The sequence below is a fragment of the Solanum lycopersicum genome, chromosome 5 (assembly GCF_036512215.1).
Source record: "Solanum lycopersicum chromosome 5, SLM_r2.1".
NCBI lineage: Eukaryota > Viridiplantae > Streptophyta > Magnoliopsida > Solanales > Solanaceae > Solanum > Solanum lycopersicum.
This window is the reverse complement of record NC_090804.1, coordinates 22,388,549-22,410,358: the sequence shown is the minus strand read 5'-3', so window position 1 is coordinate 22,410,358 and position 21,810 is coordinate 22,388,549. Positions and strand designations below refer to the sequence as shown.

Sequence of the window (21,810 nt, the reverse complement as noted above, 5' to 3'; positions counted from 1 at the left end):
AGTAACTGTTTGTGTCAAAGTGGAGAAATCATTTTTCAAATCCTTAAACACCACATCGGTCCCTTCAGTCTTGTTAAAGATCCTTGTTAGCATATCATCAGTTCGATTTCCTTTTGGCCTAACATCTTTCAACTTGGAACAATAATTAGGTAGGATGTATCTATCCTTTTCATCTTCACGATCTTTCTATTGCCACCTCTATCTCTCCAATCACTATTCCTATCCTTGTTCCAATCTTGGTTCCTACTCAACCATAGATAATTCAGATGAGTACCTCCTACTTGGTTCCTCATTTAATTTATTTTTCTCATTACACAATGCCTCAAATTTGACATTTTCTTGACACGAACCAATGCATGTTTCAATTTCATTTACCGTTTTGAAACCTCCTCCCATGACATATTTGGATAGAAAATCGAGTTGTATCATCATTTTGGTCATATTTTTATCTGGTCATGTTTCTTTTCCATTTGTTCTTTACTCATACTCCATTAAAGAGGATATACTTAATCTTCTCTAGTGTGCGATGGTCGGTTTATCTTGATCATATTATCTAACAACATTCTTTCTACATCAAACGATTGTTGCATCATGCCATCTTGGATAAGTTGATCAACCAACCCTTTGTTGACCGAATCAAGGCTATAAGGACATCTCCAATCCAAACATCATATTTGTTGTCAACACCAAATTTTGTGTAATCAACTCCAACCCACTGCACCAAATTTTACAGATCTCTTCATTATTATATTATTATTTCTTATTTTATTTATATTTTCTTATTTCATAAAAAGAAATTATTTCCAAAACATTCATCATATATGCTTCATATTATTTCCTTTTATAATCGTTTTATATAAAATTATTTTTATCATAATTTTTTAAATAATATAATTTGCTAGCAAATATTATAGTTATACATAATAATGAATAATACAAATAAAAGTCAAATCATTAATGAAATACAATTAGATAAATATTACATAATTAATTATTTTAAATTATACATAAATATTCACTAAGGTGCTTCCATAAATGCTCTATCAATGCATTACGTAGTTTAAATGAGCTTTTGTCCTTTATTTTCTTATATCGAGCTAAAAATTGTTAAAATTGATAATTTTCATCTATTGTCATTTCTACGGTCGGAGTTGAACCTTCCGGCACATCTTGAATTGGTGCGTTAAGATCACACTCCTCAATTGTATTATTTGTCTAAAAATTTATATGTTTGCATTTTTAATTTTTGTGAAGGTTAATTGTAGTTTATATAATTTACAGTACAATTAACATAAATTTAATTTTTAAAAAAAGTCATAGATAGAAAACTTAATTTACAAAAAAGCTAAATTTTATATCTAAAATTAGTATTATAAAATATTACATAAAAATAATTAAATATACAAGATATTTAATTAAAACATACGATTTGTATTATGTTTAATTAAAATTTTGTATAATGAAATAATATTATAATATTACAATTTGTATTATGTTTAATTAAAAATTTGTATAATGAAATAATATTATAATATTCAAAAAGTTTTTTAGTGTGATGAATAGTATCACATTAAATTTCGGGTAATATTATTCACACACCTAATATGGCATGCGTTGGAGCTCAAAGCACCAAATATAAAATTTGGTGTTAAATTTGGTATTGAATTAGAGATAATCTAATAAAAGTATTGCAACAATAAATTATTAGAAACACCACGTATTGAACATTGTAGCAACAACTTTTGACATCACAATTAGATATCAAATTTCTATACGTAAAATAAAATTAATAGAATAATAAAACTAACCTATTTTTTTTAGAAAAAGAAATTTTAGAAAAAGTTACAAATCTACCATTTTAGTAATAATAAAATTTACTAGCATATTTGATTTGCATTTTTCTCAAGTATGAAGTATTGAGTAGTGAATATAACATGTGGAAGAAATAGCATAGGATGGAAAGTGAGGTAAATTAAAGTTACATATCAACCACGTGCTCTCGATGTGTTAAATTGGAAAGAAAAAAAATTGGTGAGTCAGGTCTTCGCATACACATTTTGTCACTCCGCCCACATCCCACCTACTGCTAGCCGTCGACTCGTCTTCACCGCGGCGGCAACGTCCACTTTCATCAGCTCCGTCTGTGGTTCACAGTTTTATTCATCAGGTATATATCCTTTGTATGTGAATTCCCATAATTTTTTCTAAATTTTGAAGCTTTCTCCAAGTATTTTTAGTGCATCATCTGGAATTTGAACTAGTTTGTTAGGTTTCTACTTTGTATCTCTGCTTTCAGTGAGTAAATCTTTATACTAGTGGTTTTGTGCAAAACGTGTGTTAGAGGCAGATCTATATGTAGATAGAGTTGTTACTATTTGTCCCTAAAGATGACTAGTTTAACTCTTCTTTCTAGGCTTTCTGTTTCTTTTACTTCCACTTTTAGATCTAGTTGATGAATTGAGATCTGTTGATTGAGCTACATGATTTTCTCAAGGTTTAGGTAGGTGTAAATACGAACTAGTTCCCGGAATAGTACTTCTATTCCGGGTTATGGTAGGTTGAAGGCCAAAGAAGTAGTTCCCGAAATTCTGTGGAATAGATATGGATGATCCACAGAAGCTAAAGAACTTTTGGTTTATTTCATGTTCTTACCTTATTGATTGTTTTGCTATGGTTTCCTTGATAACCTTCTTGTTTCCAATCTAGTTTGAAAGGAGGTCTCCTATTTTGACTGATTCTATCTTCAACATATCCTGTCCTCTTGAATTCCACTTCTTTCTAAACATCAGTTCACCATCTTTAGATTGGATTTTTGGTCATTACCTATTTAGAGGAGTTGCAATGCTACCCTAGCAAGTGTGAGTAGATGAGTTTTGATCTCACTTGTTTTAATGGGTCTGCTTAAACTAAATAATCATAGACTGAGACATAAACCACTTATGCAAACATTTTCAGCTTTCTTGTGTTGGTTTGACACAGCATACGGAACTTCAAGAAAAAACAATCAGGCTATTTTCTGCATTTTGTTTTGAGCTTCTTCTTTTGTGCCTTTATGTACTATTATATGTTAGCATGGCTTCTAAATTTTATTTTGACATATAACTAATATCTATTTTCCTTGGTCGACTGATGAACAATACTCCCTCCTTTTCAGTTTGTTTGGCCTATTTTGATTTGGGATGGAGTTTAAGAAAGTAAATAAGACTTCTGAATTTTGTGGTCTAAAATTAAATATATCTCAAAATGTAACAAAATGCCCTTTAATCTTGTGCTTTAAATTAAAGAGGTGCTACAGAAAAGGAAAGGTTCATCCTTTTTAAAGCCGACTAAAAAGGGAAGTAGGTCAAGCAAATTAAGACCAAGGGATTCTTTTATTCTTGTCTATTAGACTTCAAGGTTCACATGAACAGATATTACAACGGATATTCTATCTGAATAAAGTTTCTTCCATTCAAGATAAGTAGTAAAATATTGCAGTGTGTAACTTTCTTTCTTTTTTGGTGGCAGAGTGAACTGAAGTTTCACGTGTGAATCTGGTCAATGTGTTTTGTGTTTGATTAGAATGGACGAAAATGATCTTGATCTAAGCTTGGGCCTGCCCTGTGGTGGGGTGGTTGCGTCAGAGAAAAGTAAAAGTGGGAGCTCATCGGATTCCAAGGTTGAGGAAGTTGATAGAGATGGAAAAGTGATTAATGATTTCAAGAACTTTCTGGATGGAGGCACTAGCAGCCAAAAGCATGATTGTGGTGTCGGTTCTCAGAGAAGTGATTCAACAAAACATGGTGGGAACTTGCTTTCCAGCACTAGTGCTGATGCAGATGCTTCTAAAAAGTTAAATAGTGGAGGATTCTGGGTTCCAAATGATAATAGACCTATAGAAGTTGAAGAAGAAAGGAGAACTGAAGTGGGTGAAAAGCGTAAAAATTTGTTCCGGGAGTCAAGTCAACAAAAGAAGCATGAGAGAGAAGCTCATCATGTCGATATGCATGACAAGACAAGGGCATCACACATTTCAATAACAACAGATGATGGTTCGACTGCAGAAAATGATGATGTAGCTGATTCTGAAACTGTGGGTTCAACTTCCAGGCAAATTTTGCAGCATGATGAGAACTCTAAAAGATTTGTTGGAAGTAGTGCTGAGGTTCATAAGGAGCTTCGTGGTGTTTCTGATTCAAGTGGTGTAGAATTACTTGGACAGAGAAGGTTTACCATTTCTTCTGAAAAGGATGTTAAGTTCGGTAATACGCCATACAGTACCCCATTCCAAGGCCAATCAATAAACATCATGAACCTACCATACTCTATGCCTCTGAGAGATTCTAACCCTGGTAATACAGCAAGTACGACTGGTTACGCAGTTCCTGGCATGATGCAAGTAATAGCTACCACTAGTGGAGATAGACCTGGAGCCCAGCCTGTCATACCTACTAATTTGCCATTGATGTTTGGCTACTCTTCCATACAGCTGCCAACATTGGAGAAGGATAATTCCCGCGGTGCAGCTTCTCATCTTCAGCAGCTTCACCCTTCCTATGGACGAGGTTCCTTGGGCTCAGACAAGCATAAAGATGGACCAAATATTTCTCAAGGTTTTCCTAGTAACTCTATTAATTTTCTTTCTTCTTCAATGCATGTTTACCATTTGCTTGGAGCTAAATTTTATTTAGGAGGATTTGAGGACCCATAGCACGTTACAAAAATAGAAAGAAGATTTTTGGAATAATCAAATCACAGTCCTTAGAATCTTGTGTATTTCCTGTTTTTGCTTAGGAAATAGCTAAGGTGTCCATTCTACTTCCTTGAAACTCTTCAAGAGATGCTTCCCTGTCGTGAATAGGTGTGGTTAAATGACCTGTAGATCTTCCCTGGTCATTGGACATTCATCAGAGGACAACTTCATTGCTCCCAGTGAGCAACACTGTTGGAACTATGGACCAACGTTTATGCTTTTTTTTCTTTTTTAAAACCACTTCTTTGTATACTGTTTAAGAGCCATATATGCATTTGTGCTTTTACCAATCAAAGGGAAAGATACTGCTTTAAAATTTAAAATAAAAATGGTTTATACAAGCACAGTGAAAAGTAATCTGTTCCATACTAGCTGGATATAATGCAGACTAAAATATAAAAGTGCAAGTATATCCTACCTTACAAGAACTAAAGTTAATTGAGCGGTTGAAATTGCTGTATAGTTCCCAAACATGGCTACATAGAGATCATCGATCATAAATTGGCGTGTGATAAGGACAACAAAATGTTCAAAGTATTTGTAGGTTTTGCAGCAAAGGCAAAGATACGCCTATTGATGATTTCCCTTGATGGTAGATGAGTGAGACAAAATCTAGTAGCTAAGAGTGCAAGATGGGTTCCTAGGAAATGGAGGGGAATTCAGGTTGTCTTTTAACTATCTGCATTCCATTGAAATTGCCCCAGTAATATTTGTAGCATATGCAATAAATTTTCGCTCCTAGTTAACCTACACGTTATGGTTGTCCTCAGGGATTCAAAGTCCATGAAGACTTCAATAAGTCATTGTGAGAGACCGTCCTGTATTGGAAGTTCCCCAAAGAAAAACAAAGGATTTAGATGTGTATTGTTTAGAGGTTGAAATACTTTTTGATCTGTATATTTTCCTTTAATGGGCACTAGACTAGGTTCAGTAAAAATTTAGTAATTTTTAAACCTTCTTTCTTTCAATTATTTTTTCCTGGACAACTGGGTGTATTATGCTTCCAGTTGTAGTCTTGGGGGCATCCAAAGGTGTGACCAATTGGTCGGTGAAGTGGGTTGGGAACTATAAGCAAAAAGAAAGAGGTGATTTCTTCTGTCCAAGTCTTGGTACAAAACCCAAAACACATGCTGGTGGGAGCTAGCAGGTACCTCGTGTAATTGGATTTGGTGCTCACGAGCTTTCCTGGACACCACAATTATAAAAAAACGTTGTAGTCCTGAACATTGTGTTACTCAAGATCCTAAATTGACATGATTAATGAAATGGAAAATCCCCCCAGCTTCATCTGGTAAATGGTATGGCTAGGGACATTTGTGCAAGAGACTCTTTTTACTTAAGTGGCTCGGACTCTCCAAAAATGTTGCCGCGCCCGTGTCAGATCCTTAAAGTATATACTATTGAGGATCCAACACATACCTATCAATATTTTTTAAGAGTCCGAGCAACATTGCTTTTTACTATCCTTGTCAAACTAAAATTAAATATTAGTGACTTGGATTAAGTAGTAATCCTAATTTTTTGGTATTATAGAATCAACCACTTCTACTTGCCTCAAGTTCAGTTAGATTTTGCATTTAGAAGGATATTTCCAACATAACCAGATTCTATCCAAAGGAGAAAAAATAGAATTCAATAACTAGGACAACAGACAATAGAGGTCATGAATGTTGGGGAAAGGTAACTCCATATTTTATTTGCTTCTACTTGCCTTAAGTTCAGTTAGATTTTGCATTTAGAAGGATATTTCCAACACAACCAGATTCTATCCAAAGGGGAAAAAATAGAATTCAATAACTAGGACAAAAGACAATAGAGGTCATGAATGTTGGGGAAAGGTAACTCCATATTTTATTTGTAAGCTTTTTAACGACTTTAATGTCTTGATTAAACTAGTAAAAAAACGCATGTGTAGCTAAGCTCTTTATATGGACTTATGCATGCTCTACATTTTTAAACTAGGCTTAAGTCATCGGTGGCCCCTTAAAGTTGTCCGCATAATTTACTTAGATACCTTAACTAAGACTTGTACCTATCGAATACTTAAATTGTTCAAAATGTGTGTCTATTAAACACAAAATGTTGATGTGGCAAAATATGTGTATATCACTGCTACAAGCGCGTGAATATCTTCTGATTCTATTTTGTATTTATTTTTTGATAAGTTGGTACCTATATATTGATACTTGGCTTGCATTACCTAAATAATTAAAAAAATAAAATTATTTCCACATTATTTTTTCCCAAAAGAAAACAACCCACCCCACACCACACCACACCCATGTACCAGTTGTCATCTTCTTCCACCGATCATTCTGAAGATTTTAACTTCTCAGCCTTCTGTTTCAGTTTTTTTTCTTCATTTTTTGTAAAAAATAATCTGAATCTGCTAAGTTAATTTGCAAAAATTTGAACACTGAAGTTAAAAGAATTGATCCATATTCGTCCATCTCTATTTTCGATCACTCCAATTGAACAAACATTGCCACTCATTAAAATTACTAAAAATGATATTAAAAATTCAATATACTTTTGATTTCTCTTCGTCGCAGATTTCAAAATAATTTTTTGTCGCGATTCATTTAAACAAAAATCTCAAAAGGAATAGAGAATAATGGGTGACAAGAGAAAGAATTTGAGCTGGGGTTGTTTCTTTTAGTTCTGTTTGTTATCGCTGGAGGAATTGATGGCGAGTTGGCGAGGTCACAGGGAAGAAGGAAGAAACGGCAAAGGGTTAGTGGGTGGGGTGGGGGAGATTTTCCTTTTGTTTTTTCAAATCTTCTTGTCAACTAATTTTGTGGAACATTAAATAAAGGTTGGAAAGTTTTTCATTTTTTAAAATTGAGAATTTATATTTTATTGCTAGATTGGGTCCATGTGCCATGTGTTGTATTTTGATTTGTGATTATTTTAAGACAGTGTGTGGGAATCACACACATAACATTTTTAAAGCAAGTTTTTATTTTATGTTCAATAGATATATATCTGTTAATATTAGAGTGTCTAATAGGTAATAGTCCTAGTTAAGGTGTCTATGCGGACAACTTTAATGGGCCACAGATGACTTAAACCTTTGAACTTCTATCTTTTAAAGAGTGATATGTGAGGTGGCTTATGCAGTAAACATTAGCTGTTAAAATGTGCAAATGTTGGGAGAGATGCTCTTAGGAAGAAGTCCTAGGATAGAGTTCAAAAACTCTTTGTGGTGAGTCTTGCCTAGAGTGCTTTAGTTAGCAGCAAAAAGGAAGGACGCCTGGAAATAAAAAACTTGGGAAAACGGAAACCATGACTAGAGCTTACTTATGAAGTGGTTGCGAAGATTTCCTTGAGAGAAATAGGTTATATGGAGGAAGGTTATCAGTGATTAATATGGGGGCAATTGGGTTTTGGTGTATAGGAAGAATCTCTGATTCTGAAATTATTTTTTTCACATGTATGGAAGAGTTAGAAATTTGTTTAATCACGTTGTTTTCATTTTTTTAATGTGAGAAATACCTTGAGATACAAAAAATGCAGCTTACCCACGGGTTTTCTCCCATTTAGCCGCGGTTCTCGCGTGGCTAAACCTCGCGTTTTGTTTTTGATTTTGGGCTACTTTTTATGTAAAAAAAATTATGGCTATATTTGTTGTAGATATATGAAGTTGTCCTTTTTACAAAACAAAACTGTTTGAAAACCGTTAATAGATAACCCATATTGATAAACCCGATAACTTTTTTTACATTTGACTTATCAGCTTTAACTGAAAGAATACTTGAAAGAGGTAAAATTGGTAGGAGAAAAGTACGAGATTGAAATTTGAGATGCTTGGTTTTTTACTTAGTAACAGTGATTTTGTTTGATTACAAGAACTACCCTTTGTTCCTTTTGAACAGATGTGTCACTTCTCTTTATGTCAAGTACGAATTATTTTTGTTCCATTTTTTTGTTAGATTGTAGGGTATTTAGGTTGACAAGAGGGGTATTATCATAATTTAACTTTTGATTTAGAAGTTTATAGATTTAACCTTACCATAAATTTCATATAACTTTTAATCTGTTGCATGAGATGCCCAGAGGTTCCCAAAACTTCAAATTTATTGCATTTCATATTATGCAGACTGCTGCATCAATTGGCATGATTTCTGAGTTCAATAATTGTCCAGTTTTGTGACTAAGAATTTTTACTTGGTATGTTTATATAGCTTCGTTGCCGATTATTGCACACAAGTCTTCTGAATCTGTACAATATGATGGGAGGGCAGTGGAGCATGTGAAAGGCAATGGGAGACAGCATAACGCGGAAGAAACTTCCACTTCTCGAGTGGAAGAAAATGTTAAAGGTAGCAACATAAGCTTCAGGTCAAAAGACCCTCCTGAGCAGCCGAGAGCTGAAGCAGTTCCTTCAGAATTTGCAACTATAAGGCCAGGTCTTGCTGCAGATCTGAAATTTGGAGGATCTGGTTCCTATCCGAATCTACCATGGGTTTCAACAACTGGTCCAGGTCCAAATGGTAGAACAATATCTGGTGTTACTTATAGATACAATCCCACCCAAATCAGGATTGTTTGTGCTTGTCATGGGTCTCACATGTCACCGGAAGAGTTTGTGCGGCATGCTAGCGAAGAGCAAACTAGTCAAGAAGGTGGTGCTGGTGTTTCATCGTTTCCAAGTAGCAATCCTGCTGCCTCTGCACAAAGCTGATTTAGTATATGAAATCATATGTCGAAGAATGAAGTAAGCTTTTATTGTATCCCCATATAAATTTTAAGAAGCAGAAGCATCTTTATATTATTTAGTTCAAATGAATGAGTCCAGATTTCTTAATATGCATATGCACATATCCCATTAAATTGTAATAGTCTATCCTCTGAGCCAAATATTTGTGATAAAATTATGACCTTTTGCTTATCAAGCACTCTCTTGGGGCTTTCCATTTCATTGCACTGGAAGGCCTATTGACAAGGAAAGTCCATTTTTTTGTTGCTCCAGTTATTATGGTGCAAGTTAAAGGAGTGTCACAAGTGCTAAGCATGTTAATATTTGGACACCACCCTTATTTATTAAAGGAAACAGAAAGTTATTGCATATACTGTTGATTGAAATGCTAAATTAGTTGCCTCCTTGCAATCAAATGGTTTATAACCCAAATCCCGAAGGGTGATATGAAGTACAAGGGCTGGCTACTGTTTCCTGTGTCAAAAATGAGTCCAAGTATATGTAATCTATTTGAATTTTAAGGGTTGAACTTAAGGTTATTTGAATTGAGTTAAATTTCAACTCGTTAAAGTCTTAACCTATTTTAAAAGAAATCATTTGAGTCTGATTTAATCCCGTTTTGAAACTCCACTATACTATTTGTATATAAATAGGTTTACATTTATTTCAATGGTTCAAATATACCCCTCTATCAGCATTGTAAAAGGTGTCCATCTAATACTAACACATTAATGAGGTGGACGTCGCATGGCATACCCTGCCAACGCCGATATCGCTTTTCAATATCAACTCTTATCGCATCAATCAATCGGTCAACTTTAGAAAACCGTCGAATTGTTGTCAACTCATTTACTTATTCTCCCTCCACCTTCACCATCATTGTTATTTTAAAATGAAATGGAGAGGATACTTGTTATGAATATCAATTCTAAAGTATTAATCTATCACCAATATGCCAACTAGTGTCATATTAAGACGTGCTTAAGAGTATTAACTAACATCATGTGTTATCCAACCTAACCCAAGAAAATAATTTTATTTTTTTCTTATATTATTAAAGAAGCACCAATACATTATCTGTTGACTAAGCAAAAAGTTCTTTACTCTTCAGCATTCATCCATGTGCTTTTGGCACAAAACCATCCGGATTTTCTGTTTATTTATTGTCGTTTTGTTTCTTCTAAGAGTGATACACTTCGTACGTGTATATTTGGACCATTTTATCTGACTTTTTTTTTTATTGAGAAAACGTTATTTTGATAGACGAGTCATTGTGTTTCGAAATACAATCCGAAAATAATATAGAAAGTTGTGCCCTGGCTAGTTGTGCTCTAGCTATGAGTGAGATGATGTGGTCAAAATTGAGGGGGTAAAAGAAAGTGGATATTCAGGGGTGTAGCTAATAGCCATCCCCAACTGGACATCCTTATATAAATGTTAAATTCTAATGGATATATATTTAAAGTTTGACATTCTTTGACAAAACAGCAGTAATGAATATTTATTTGAATTAAAGAACTTTCGCATTCAAACTCAAAATAGCATAGTATGTTTTTTTTTACAACAACACACCATTATTCTTTGACATCTTTATTGTTTTATTTTGACATAGTTATTCTTGAACACCCATATTATTTTATTTTGACATCGACACACCATTATTTTTGGACAAAACTTCTGGCTATGATAATATTTTTTTATTAGCAGAATAATATATGTGTCATGTTTAAGCCTTCCCACATTTCCATCGCTTTATTTACATAATTCCAACAATTTTAAAACTTCCCCTTCACAAATGTACAACAAATAAAGAGATGCGCAAGAATATTTTAATGTTACTACTACTTTCATTGAATGTAAAAGCTGAAGATTTGCCAACTTATTCTTCACAAGATGTTGTTAGCAGTTTCCAACCAAGTCTTGCTGTTGTTATTGTTGTCCTCTTCATCATGTTTTCACTAACTTTTGTTATACTCTTCTATGCCAAGTTTTGTCATAGGACATCTTCTGATGATGGGGGACAGCTTGTTAGATCAGTGTCTCATTCCTCAGGTATTGATAAAACTGTGGTGGAATCACTCCCTATTTTTCGATTCTCTTTACTAAGAGGATCAAAACAAGGACTTGAATGTTGTGTTTGTTTATCAAAATTTGAAGATATTGAAATTCTTAGATTGATTCCAATGTGCAAACATGCATTCCACATTAAATGTATTGATGAATGGCTGGAAAGACATTCGACCTGCCCTCTTTGTAGGCATAAGATAAGTTGTGAAGACCTTTCATTGCTTACCTATTCAGGTAGTTTGAGATTCTTGCGGAGTCAGTCAATAAGAGATGAGGAATCAAACATGGAAATCTATATTGAAAGGGAGGACAATGAATCTGAAGAGTTGCTAATACAAGGAAAAGCACTAGATAGGTTCAATCATAGGATCATAGTATCAGATGTTGTGTTCAAGAATCGATGGAGCAATGTCACTTCTTCAGACCTGATATTCTTGAATTCAGAAATGCTTAATGGCATAACAAGCAACAGATTCTCATCAATGGATACAACTTGTGAACAATCCAGAGTAATAGAAGAAGATCAATCAATCAATATAAAGGATGAGAAGAGATCCATGTCAGAAATAATAGTGTATTCAAGATTCAACAACAGGAACCGAGAGCTTTCAGTTCGAGATGAAAGGAGGAGGAAGCTTTGGCTTCCAATTGCAAGGAGAACAGTCAAGTGGTTTGCTAATAGGGAAACAACAGAAAATAGAACACAAACACTAAATGTATAGAGGTAAACACAACACTAAATTTTTCATATTTATAATAGAACCTTTAATTGCCTCAAAGCCAAGCATTTTTTTCTATAAATCTTAACAAAAGTACGTAAACCACGCCGCTCCTTGTATATATACTGATTCATCTTATCTGGTTAATTAATTTTTCTTCAACTTCTTTTTGCCTCTCTTATGTTGTACATGCATGACATTGTCGGATATGATTTATTGTATCAAAAAGAGTTGACTTGATGGTAACTATATATTATTATTTTTTTTCCTTTCTTTCTTTCTTAATTTTGTTTAAGTTTCACCAGCCTCAATTTGCATGTAAATTGAACTGCCAATCGTGGGAAACCAAAGTGGTAGTTTAAAACTTGTGCTTAGTTGTAACTTGTAGTTGTATATATAATACTCCCGTAGTGCTTATCCACTCTACTATAACTCTATTTTATGAAATTCAATCAATAATTTTATACTTAATTTTAATTTATCTTTATCACTAATTATAGTGATTTTTTAAGATATTATATTTGTTAATTAATCTGATCTATTTTATATGTCATCGTTTTACTTTGTATTTACATTAAGAAAATATATAAATTTATCCTTCTATTTTTATTTAATTTTCTTAAGTCAACTTTATGATAAATAATGAATACATTTTCAAAAATTAATGAACTACTCTATCAAGGGTATAATAGACAAAATATGATAATTTATGCATAAAATTTATAAAAAAAAAACAAGTATTGTGATCCAGCTATTTATAGAAAAGAATAATATATAAATGAGACAGAGAGAGTATATTCAAAGGGTGATATAGTAAAAATTAACATATAAATAAGACAGAAAGAGAGCATATTCAAAGAATAATATAATAAAATTACTTTTTTATTTATAGTTTCTTAATAGACGTGTGAAGTGACAACTACAGTTGGAAAGTAATAAATAAAACAACATTAGACAATAAGACTGCTGACGCACTGGTTTTTCGCTTGGTTCTGTGTATGCAGCCATAGTTTCGAGGTTATGAAATTCGTGAACCAACCAATATTTTATTATTTATGATATGATAATTGAAGAATGAGAATCTTTTAAGTTTGGATCTCTTATAGTACCACCTCTCCCGTACATTTGTCCTTTTAGTAAAGTTAATTTGTTATAAAACATTGTAAAATCGATGTCCATATGTATACATATATTTTGTGGTAATATATTTGTACACATTATACACTACATGTAAGATGAATGTATATACAATAAACAAAGTGTTGTAACCTAACCATGCATATGGTATACTTGGTGCTTAGAGTATAGACATGGCAAGAAAATATTCATTAATCACACTTGGTGCCCAAGAATATATAACTATATTTATCCCTCTTTTCTTGTAACAAAAGTAAGGAAACATAAGGAAAGAGTAAGTGAAAGAAAAATATTCAATAATAGAGAAAAGTTATTGCTGCTACTACTATTACTACTATTTTGTGTCTCTCTCTTTCTCTTATTTTCTTTCTTGTCATTTTATTTTACTACGTACACATGCTTTATTTTATAAAAATTACATATTTTACGAAATAATAAGCTATTTAGGGTGCGTTTGGCAGGAAAGAGAATATTTTAAAGAAAACTATCAAAGTTTCTCATTTGTTGGTGGCTTAAATGTTATGGAAAATGTTTTCCAAATTGACTTATTTTCCTCCATAAAAGGATACTGACCTCTGTTCATATAGTAAAATATTTTTTAAAATTCTTCTTCAACCTTACCATCCCAACTAGACCAAGAATTTGACTCGAGACACATGTTCACTCCTGACCCCAATCTTGACCTCATCTCTCAGCCCTCTCTCTAAAATCAAGACTTGACTCCCGACCCTAGCTCGAGACCTGATTTCTTACCTTGACTCCAACTCGAGACCCTAGACACACTCTCAACCCCAATCCGAGACTTATCATGAAACTTGATGTCATGTCTGAGCCTACACCCCGGACGTGACCGACACTCGAAGATCATTGCTAGACCTCAAGCGGAGATCTTGGCCTGCCTTACTTAGAGAAAGACTAAAAACAACATACGAAAGCTTAAGCTAAGGGGGCGAGCATTTAAAATAATAAACTAAATCTCATAAATTGTCTGAAAATTAACTCTCTAACTTTGTCTATTAGTGAAACTTCTACTAACTGAAGATAGGTTCCGAGAAAAAATCCACGACTACCTTAAAAGTACTAATAAATTATAAAGACTGGAGTCCTCTGAAAGTAAGGAGATTTCACCAGAAATTGATGAATACGTATTCTTAATGGAGCGCCTATTGATGATCCTAAACACTTGTATCTACATCATAAAATGATGCAACATCGTGTCAGTACATGGAATATATGATATGTACTAAAACTCAATGAAATAACAAATGAACTGAATAAAGGAACTAAATGAATACTGAAATAACTTGACAGAAAGTAAAGCATACAATGTAATAAAACAAAGAAAAACTTTACATTTAAATAGGGTAATGCATATCAATTTCTAAAATATTACTTTACTTTTCTGGGAGAGTTTCTATATATGACAACCATCACTATGAGTCTCGTAAGGGTACAATGTCTTGCCCACGTTGGCGGAACCACAAAAAAACTCAACTTATGAATCCATCTAAAAATTCCTCTACGAGGTTTGTGAGGAATTGCCCAAATTAACGACACAATCCTATATACACTAGCAATGTTGTTTATGGGGTTTGGTTGTCTTAAGCTCTTACCTAAATAGATGTTTAATACTACTCTCAAAACATGCATTGTGCTCCTGATAATAATAATAATAATAATAATAATAATTATGTTGAGTTAATATTCAAAGGCCTCTTTGGGAAAAACTAATTTCTACTTTACTGATTGAAACTTCTTCTGAAACTATATATGCTCTTCTTAAATTTATAATGTTTTTCTCAATACAAAATAATGCATTTGGAACCATTGGTGTCCCTTAGAATTCTTCTAAAAAATGATCACTTAAAATGCTTGAATTTACTTTAATTTAAAAATCAATGACTGAAAATAGTTATGGAAAAGCTTTCAACATTTATCAACTAAGTAGGATTCATGTGAATAAATAGGCATGAACAACAATTCAAAATCAAAATGCATAAAGTAGTATAATCTCAATAATAAGAAATTAGAACTCAGAATTCATGGAACATTGAGTAAAACTCTAGATTTAACTTACTAAATTTTGATATAGGGCATAAGGACGAACTTAGTCTGTCACTATGAATAGTTTTACCGTAGCTACTAGCAATGCCACCTGATTTGCAACCTTTCATATTTTTCTCTAAGATATGTAACAAAACACACAAACTGAGGAGAGTGATATAGAGGCTAAGAAATGGACATGCGCATATGAGAATAGTTAATGAATGAATCCAAAATAGGAACTCCAATTGGAGCAGAGGGAAAATTAAAGACTCTGATTCTCCTCAACCTAACAATCAAGATCTATCTGTAGGACAAGTTATCTCTCACACCAACACTTTCCATGGGCACACAACTTTTAGATTCTAACTCGTAAGCTACCAACCCTTGGAGATCTAAATCTCTACGCCTCATAATTAAAATTATTATTCACTTTCAAACATTCCTATTTTATTTTCTCATTTCAATATCATATCTTAACTTTTCTTGATTGCCTCAATAACTATTTACTACTTTTGACTAATGAAAATTAGTGAGCTCAACGGTAAAATTATATTATTATTATTATTATATACATAAATGGATTAGAATTTAAAATTTATAAATTATTATTACTAACATTATAACAAAATAAAATTCAGTAAACCTTATATTTTTATTTTTATTTTAGAAAACAGGCAATTTTACCATCAAGGCTTCAATATATCATCATGACCTTTGCTCCAGTTTGCAGATCTTCGAGACTAGCTATTTGAAGGAAAAAATAAATTCTTCAATTCTGTTTTAGTTGAAATCTTATTTTAGATGGGACCATTTGTCAAACTAAAGATTGATGTATATATGAAATTAAAAAAAAAAAATTTACTTTGTTATGTGATTTTATTTAATGTTAACCTTGGGTGAGTGATTTTATAAGAAAAAAAAAAGTGATTTATTGATATAAAATAAAGTTAAATGACTTTGTAATATAAGTTGAATGACCTTATAAAATATATACTCCATATTTCTACTAATATAATGACAAGTTATATTACCAAACAATACTTATAAAAAAAAATTCGAAATATTCTTGGCAATAATCTAAACTGAAATGTAAACTTTTCAATTATCTACTTTCTAATTATGTACATTTTACTTTTTCAAAAAATTAAATCAATGACCAATTAATATTGAAAATGCAAGTGTTTGTAGTTAGTACTCGAGGAAAAAAAAGTTACATAACTTTGAATTCATAATTCCACATAAATTTAATGTGAAGCACTTTAAAGGTTAATTTGCAAAATCTAAATTTTGAAATGATCAACTCATGGACGCAGCAAAATAAGACCAGAAAGGATATCAAAATGTATTGAGTACATTTGCCGTGATCGACAAAAGCAAGGATCTCAAAATGAAGTAAAGACACTATTGTTTTGAATATCAACCTTGACTTTAATTATATATTGTGATTGCATTTCTGCATGTATTTTTGTGAATTAGTTCTCGAACGCATGTGCAACAAGTGTATCTCATGCTTTTGGTACAGATAAAATATAATAAAAATAAAAAATTTAACAAAGAAAAAACACATTACAAAAAACTACATAAATGGATCATAAAACTCAAAGTAATTACATGTTCATATCTCAATTCAAAGTAATTTAACAAATACTCATTCTCTGAAAAACAATCTCAACTCAACTAAGCCCATCTAAGTAAAATTGATTAATTTTTCCTATATTAAATTAAATGAATCACTCATATTTTCTTAAATAATTAGATATGAACTTCAATTTATTTACAAGCTCATACAAATATAGACTTTTATAAAAATTAAGTTTCTTTTTGGAAGATATTTTGGGGGTGGAGAGGTGGTGGTGGTGGGGTGGGGTACATGATAGAAAAAAATTAATAATAATAATAATATAGGGGTGGGTGGGGGTGGGGTGGAGTAGCAGTGGTTGAGGTATTAACAATATAGATTTGATTTAATATATTTTGGTTTAGGAGATTAAAATGGGTTATAATCATTTTACTCAATCATATTTGATTGAATTCATTTTTTATTAATATAATATATGCTATCGATTTAGGCCTTATTTGTTTTTATTAAGATTAAGAGCTATGAATCTGAATAAACATTTTAATATTAAGATGTACAGTAAGATCTAGATGCATAAATCTGAATACACATAAGATGTTGTATCTAAAACTGAACATTAAATTATTAGGATTGTTTGTTTCAATCTAAATATGCATGCATATGAAATTTAAGCTATTCATTTTAGTAAAATATTATTTTAAACTGAAAATAATATGTTGAATATTTTATGTAACAATGCAAAATAGTTTATATAGAGTAGTAATATATTGTTTATGTAAACATTTTATTTTATACTCCTCTATTTCAAAAAGGATGACCTAGTTTGACTTGGAATGAAGTTTAAGAAAAGAAAGAAGATTTTTTAATCTTGTGGTTATAAACTAAAGTTATGTCGAAAGTACCAAAATGCCCTTTAATCTTGTGGTCTTAAACATGTCGTATGAAAAGTTAAAGTTATATTGTTGCCAAAAAAGGAAAGGGTTTTTTTTCCTTTTTAAACAAACTAAAAAGGAAATATGGTCATTCTTTTTTAAACGAAGGGACTAACAGATATATGTTATTGTTATGAATCAAATAGTTAATATTTTCTTATTTTCTAAAACCATGCAAATATTATACCATAATAGTGCTGATCAATTCAAATATATTGAATAATTTACGAAAGTAAAAGGTGTATATTAAGATGTAAGAATAAAGAAACTTATAACGGTAGGCATGTAATTAAGATTAACTAAATAATAAAACAACGTGACTTTTATGAATTGTTATGATATAGTTGAATTAAGATAGAAATCTTACTTTTGAGTCTGAATGGTGATAAGGTTGTGTACAATTCTGATTCATTCAGATCTATTCATACTCATTATGAGACTTATAAGAAATTAAAATGAACAAATTTAATGCACTAAATCTGAATAATTAAGATTCAATCCTAAAAATAAACACACTTAATGAGATAAATATGAATGATTAAGTTTCAGATCTCCATTAAATGCAAACAAATAAGTTCATAATATCAATTAAGGGAAATTAATTGGGGATAGATATTGTAATTATTTAGTAGAGAATAAATATAAAATAATAGTATTTATTTAGTTTTTTTTTTTTAAACTAGAGAAGAAAAAGTATATATATATATATATATATATATATATATATATATATATATAGAAAAAGAGAAGACCGGAAAGGCGTGGAAGAAACCAAGCCTTTGTTTTTGCCAAGTAAAGGTTGGACATAACTACCTACCTTTTATGGCATTGAGCATTACATATTGGGCCAACCATCTTTAAAGGAATGGTGATGTGGGTGGGGTGGGGTAAGGCTTCACATCACATATTAACGACAAATGTATAATGTTCTACTTGACTTATCCACACAAAACTACTCATAGGCATTGCTAAATTCCAAGGGAGTGGTTGCCTAACCAATCAATTCTTTTTATTCAATTGTTAAATACAATCTAAATGATTGCCTTTAATTCAACTTTAGTTTGCTATATATTTATTTTAATTTTGGATGTATATAAATATATATTTTAATTTGTGTAAAATTAAATAAATAGAAATATATCCTACATGATATAATATACATAAGATATTGGATAGGATATAAAATTGTCATGCATAATGATACATACAATGAACAATACAAGAAAAATCTGAACTGCATGAGAATTTTTCTGGGGATTACATATAAAAAATTAGTAGGGAAATAAGTTTCATACGAATTTTTCTATATAAAAGAATCCAAAGGTAAAATCTTCGTAGGTAATTATTTTCTATGAATTTCAAAATTTCCAACTAATTTACCTAATGATTTAAATTTCACATGTAAATTACTTGTGAATTTTCTTGAATTTTTTTATAAAATTAACCCAAAAATAAAAGGAATATTTTTTCCAATTTATTCACGAGTAAGCCGCATGACAATATTTAAATAACTTTCTTTAAATAATATTAATAATTATCTCTTAATTATTTATTTTGTTCATTGAACCCCATAGGCCTTGACATATGTACCTATTTATACACATTTCCCACACCACTACCCATGAGAAACTTAATTACCTCTCAGTAACGAGTTCCCGCGAAATTTCATGCCCATTCATTTATAGTTGGTTTTTGATATTTTATAAAATATGTTAAGTTATTCAATTTTATATAAATTAAAGTACGTCTTGTGCATTCTCAAACTTGAAAGACATCGATGTCAGCTAAAAACAACTTAAAGAAAACATATATTTATGTATTATACCTATTTTATTTACAAGATACCACTAATTATTAGTGAAATATGATCTATATATCTCATCACTACATATTCAACTATATACATAATAATCTAAATATGTTCTCATGCTGATGTTCTTTATCACCAACAAAAAAGTTCAAACACACTTAGATTAATTGTTTTAAGCATTCATCCTTTCACCTAGAAAGGAAAAAAGAAATTTGAGATATGAAGGCCACCACATCAACACATTTCATTTTCAAAAATACTCCTTTCAAAATGGACTTTTATCCTGGATCACAAATCCACTAGACAAACATCAAACTTAATTTTCTTGATGCATTCATTGGAACCTTAACAACTTTTTAATTGTCAAGTTCAAAGTGGTCATCTTTGTTTGTTTTTCATCATCTCTTGGTCAACGTCATTCTTTTTTTACAGTTCAAAAGGATTATGTAATTTCAGTACATATTGTATAATGCTTGAACCAATTCTAATTTGGTAAAATAAATTTTTGGTTGTGTTACTCATGTAACATTTCAATGGTAGAGTGACATGTCTTAATTGTATTTGTGAATGAAATGTATATTTTAAGAATGTTTCTATTTATTTTTTTTTTTTTAAAAAATGGGGACAGAGCAAGGGAAAACAACAGAGTGATTACAATGTAGGAAATTGAATCTTCACCAACAAGGTGAAATTTTAGGTATTCAACTAATGCTATTAAGATTCTTCCCAAAAAAATTTCTTCTCTATTTATGATGAATGTGAAATTATATTCATGAAGTGTGCTAGATTTTTAATATTATTGAGACTTACATTCTTTGCATTTATAGTGTTAGGGGGTGTACATGAATAAAGTTGGTTCAGATTTTTTTTTAATACAAAATCAAATTATTTATGTTGGATTTAAATTTATAAATCAAATCAAATTAATAAAATTAATTTTGTTTTACTTTCTTTTTTTGAGTTTTCAGATTCTTTCAATTTTGTATGGTAGAATATAATTAACTTGTACTTCAAATATTTCTTTGTCGCTACCACTACAAAAAAACCTCTAATTGCCAATGGATTTTACTAACAACTTGAGTTGGTTAGTATACTACTAGCAAATTACCAACATATTTTTAACCGGATAATATTTTAAAACTTAACAACGAAATTCTAACAAATTACCAAAATAAATCTTACTAACTAAGTATTTTAGTTGGTAAATACGGCGGAAAAAAATTGTGCCAAATTTAGCAACCTTCTATCAATGGATTACCAACAGAAATATTACTAACGCACACCTTTTGTTGGTAATATTACCAACGAAGTATGTATCGGTTGGTAAATATGACAAAAATTATTTATATAATTTATTAACATATTACCAATGAATTACTAACCAAACATTTACCAACGACAAGATTGTGTTGCTAAATTTATCAACCAAATATAAATGTGTTGGTAAGTTAGTAGCGAAATGTAATTTGTTGGTAAACTTGCCAACCAACATCAAATTAGTTAAAAAAATTTCCGACAAATAAGATTGTAGTTAGTAATACTAACATCATTAAAATAGTTGGTAATATACCAACCGATTACTAATCCATTGGTAAAATTTATCAACATATTAATTATTAGTTGGTAATATTACATATGAATGTTTAATTGAATAGTAACTATTATCAACTCTGATAAAATTTATTGATAAATTATTAATTACTAACTTATATTTTAATAGTTGATAAATTACCAATTGAAGTTAATTTTTTGGTAAATCAGCGTCTAGTGTTGAGGCTTTCATATTTAATTTGTGTCATTAGGCATTTTAACTTATAATTTTAACCAAAACTTGATTTTGTTGAATATTTTTTGTAAACGTGCTCAGATTAGAACTCCGTCAGTGTCATTAGCTTTGAAAGATTTTTATCTAAGGGAAGGTTGGTTCATGTTTCGAGGCTTTCATTTTTGTTTGTGCCGTTATGTGTTTTAGATTTTATGTTTACGATAAAATTTGACTTTGGTCAATATTTTTGTGAACGTGCTCAGATGAGAATTTCGTTAGCGTAATTAACTCCAAAGGTCATTTTTATCTAGTAGGATGATTGGT

At 31.1% G+C, this 21,810-nt stretch overlaps 2 protein-coding genes across 3 annotated transcripts; both read left to right on the top strand.

Moving 5' to 3' along the window:
* The first annotated feature begins 1,884 nt into the window (after positions 1-1,884).
* LOC101266219 (ninja-family protein mc410) lies at positions 1,885-9,623 on the top strand. Its single transcript, XM_004239221.5, has 3 exons — positions 1,885-2,167; positions 3,508-4,592; positions 8,917-9,623. Exons 2-3 carry the CDS (start codon positions 3,563-3,565, stop codon positions 9,414-9,416), a joined length of 1,530 nt encoding a protein of 509 aa, XP_004239269.2. The 5' UTR covers positions 1,885-2,167; positions 3,508-3,562; the 3' UTR covers positions 9,417-9,623.
* Positions 9,624-9,793: 170 nt separating this feature from the next.
* On the top strand, positions 9,794-16,368 carry LOC104647381 (putative RING-H2 finger protein ATL12). 2 transcript variants are annotated; one of them, XM_026031148.2, is made up of 2 exons: positions 9,794-12,222; positions 16,068-16,368. In XM_026031148.2, the coding sequence occupies exon 1, from the start codon at positions 11,246-11,248 to the stop codon at positions 12,218-12,220; it is 975 nt and encodes a 324-aa protein (XP_025886933.1). In that variant the 5' UTR covers positions 9,794-11,245; the 3' UTR covers positions 12,221-12,222; positions 16,068-16,368. The 2 variants fall into 2 exon arrangements, with proteins under 2 accessions (XP_025886933.1, XP_010321061.1); XM_010322759.4 differs by lacking the exon at positions 16,068-16,368 and having other exon boundaries at positions 9,794-11,483; positions 11,733-12,489.
* The last annotated feature ends 5,442 nt before the right edge of the window (positions 16,369-21,810 follow it).

Coding starts and splice junctions, on each gene's coding strand:
- LOC104647381 (XM_026031148.2), top strand. CDS start 11,246: ATGCGCAAGAATATTTTAATGTTACTACTACTTTCATTGAATGTAAAA.
- LOC101266219 (XM_004239221.5), top strand. CDS start 3,563: ATGGACGAAAATGATCTTGATCTAAGCTTGGGCCTGCCCTGTGGTGGG. Junction 4,593..8,916: donor TGGACCAAATATTTCTCAAG/GTTTTCCTAGTA, acceptor ATGTTTATATAG/CTTCGTTGCCGATTATTGCA.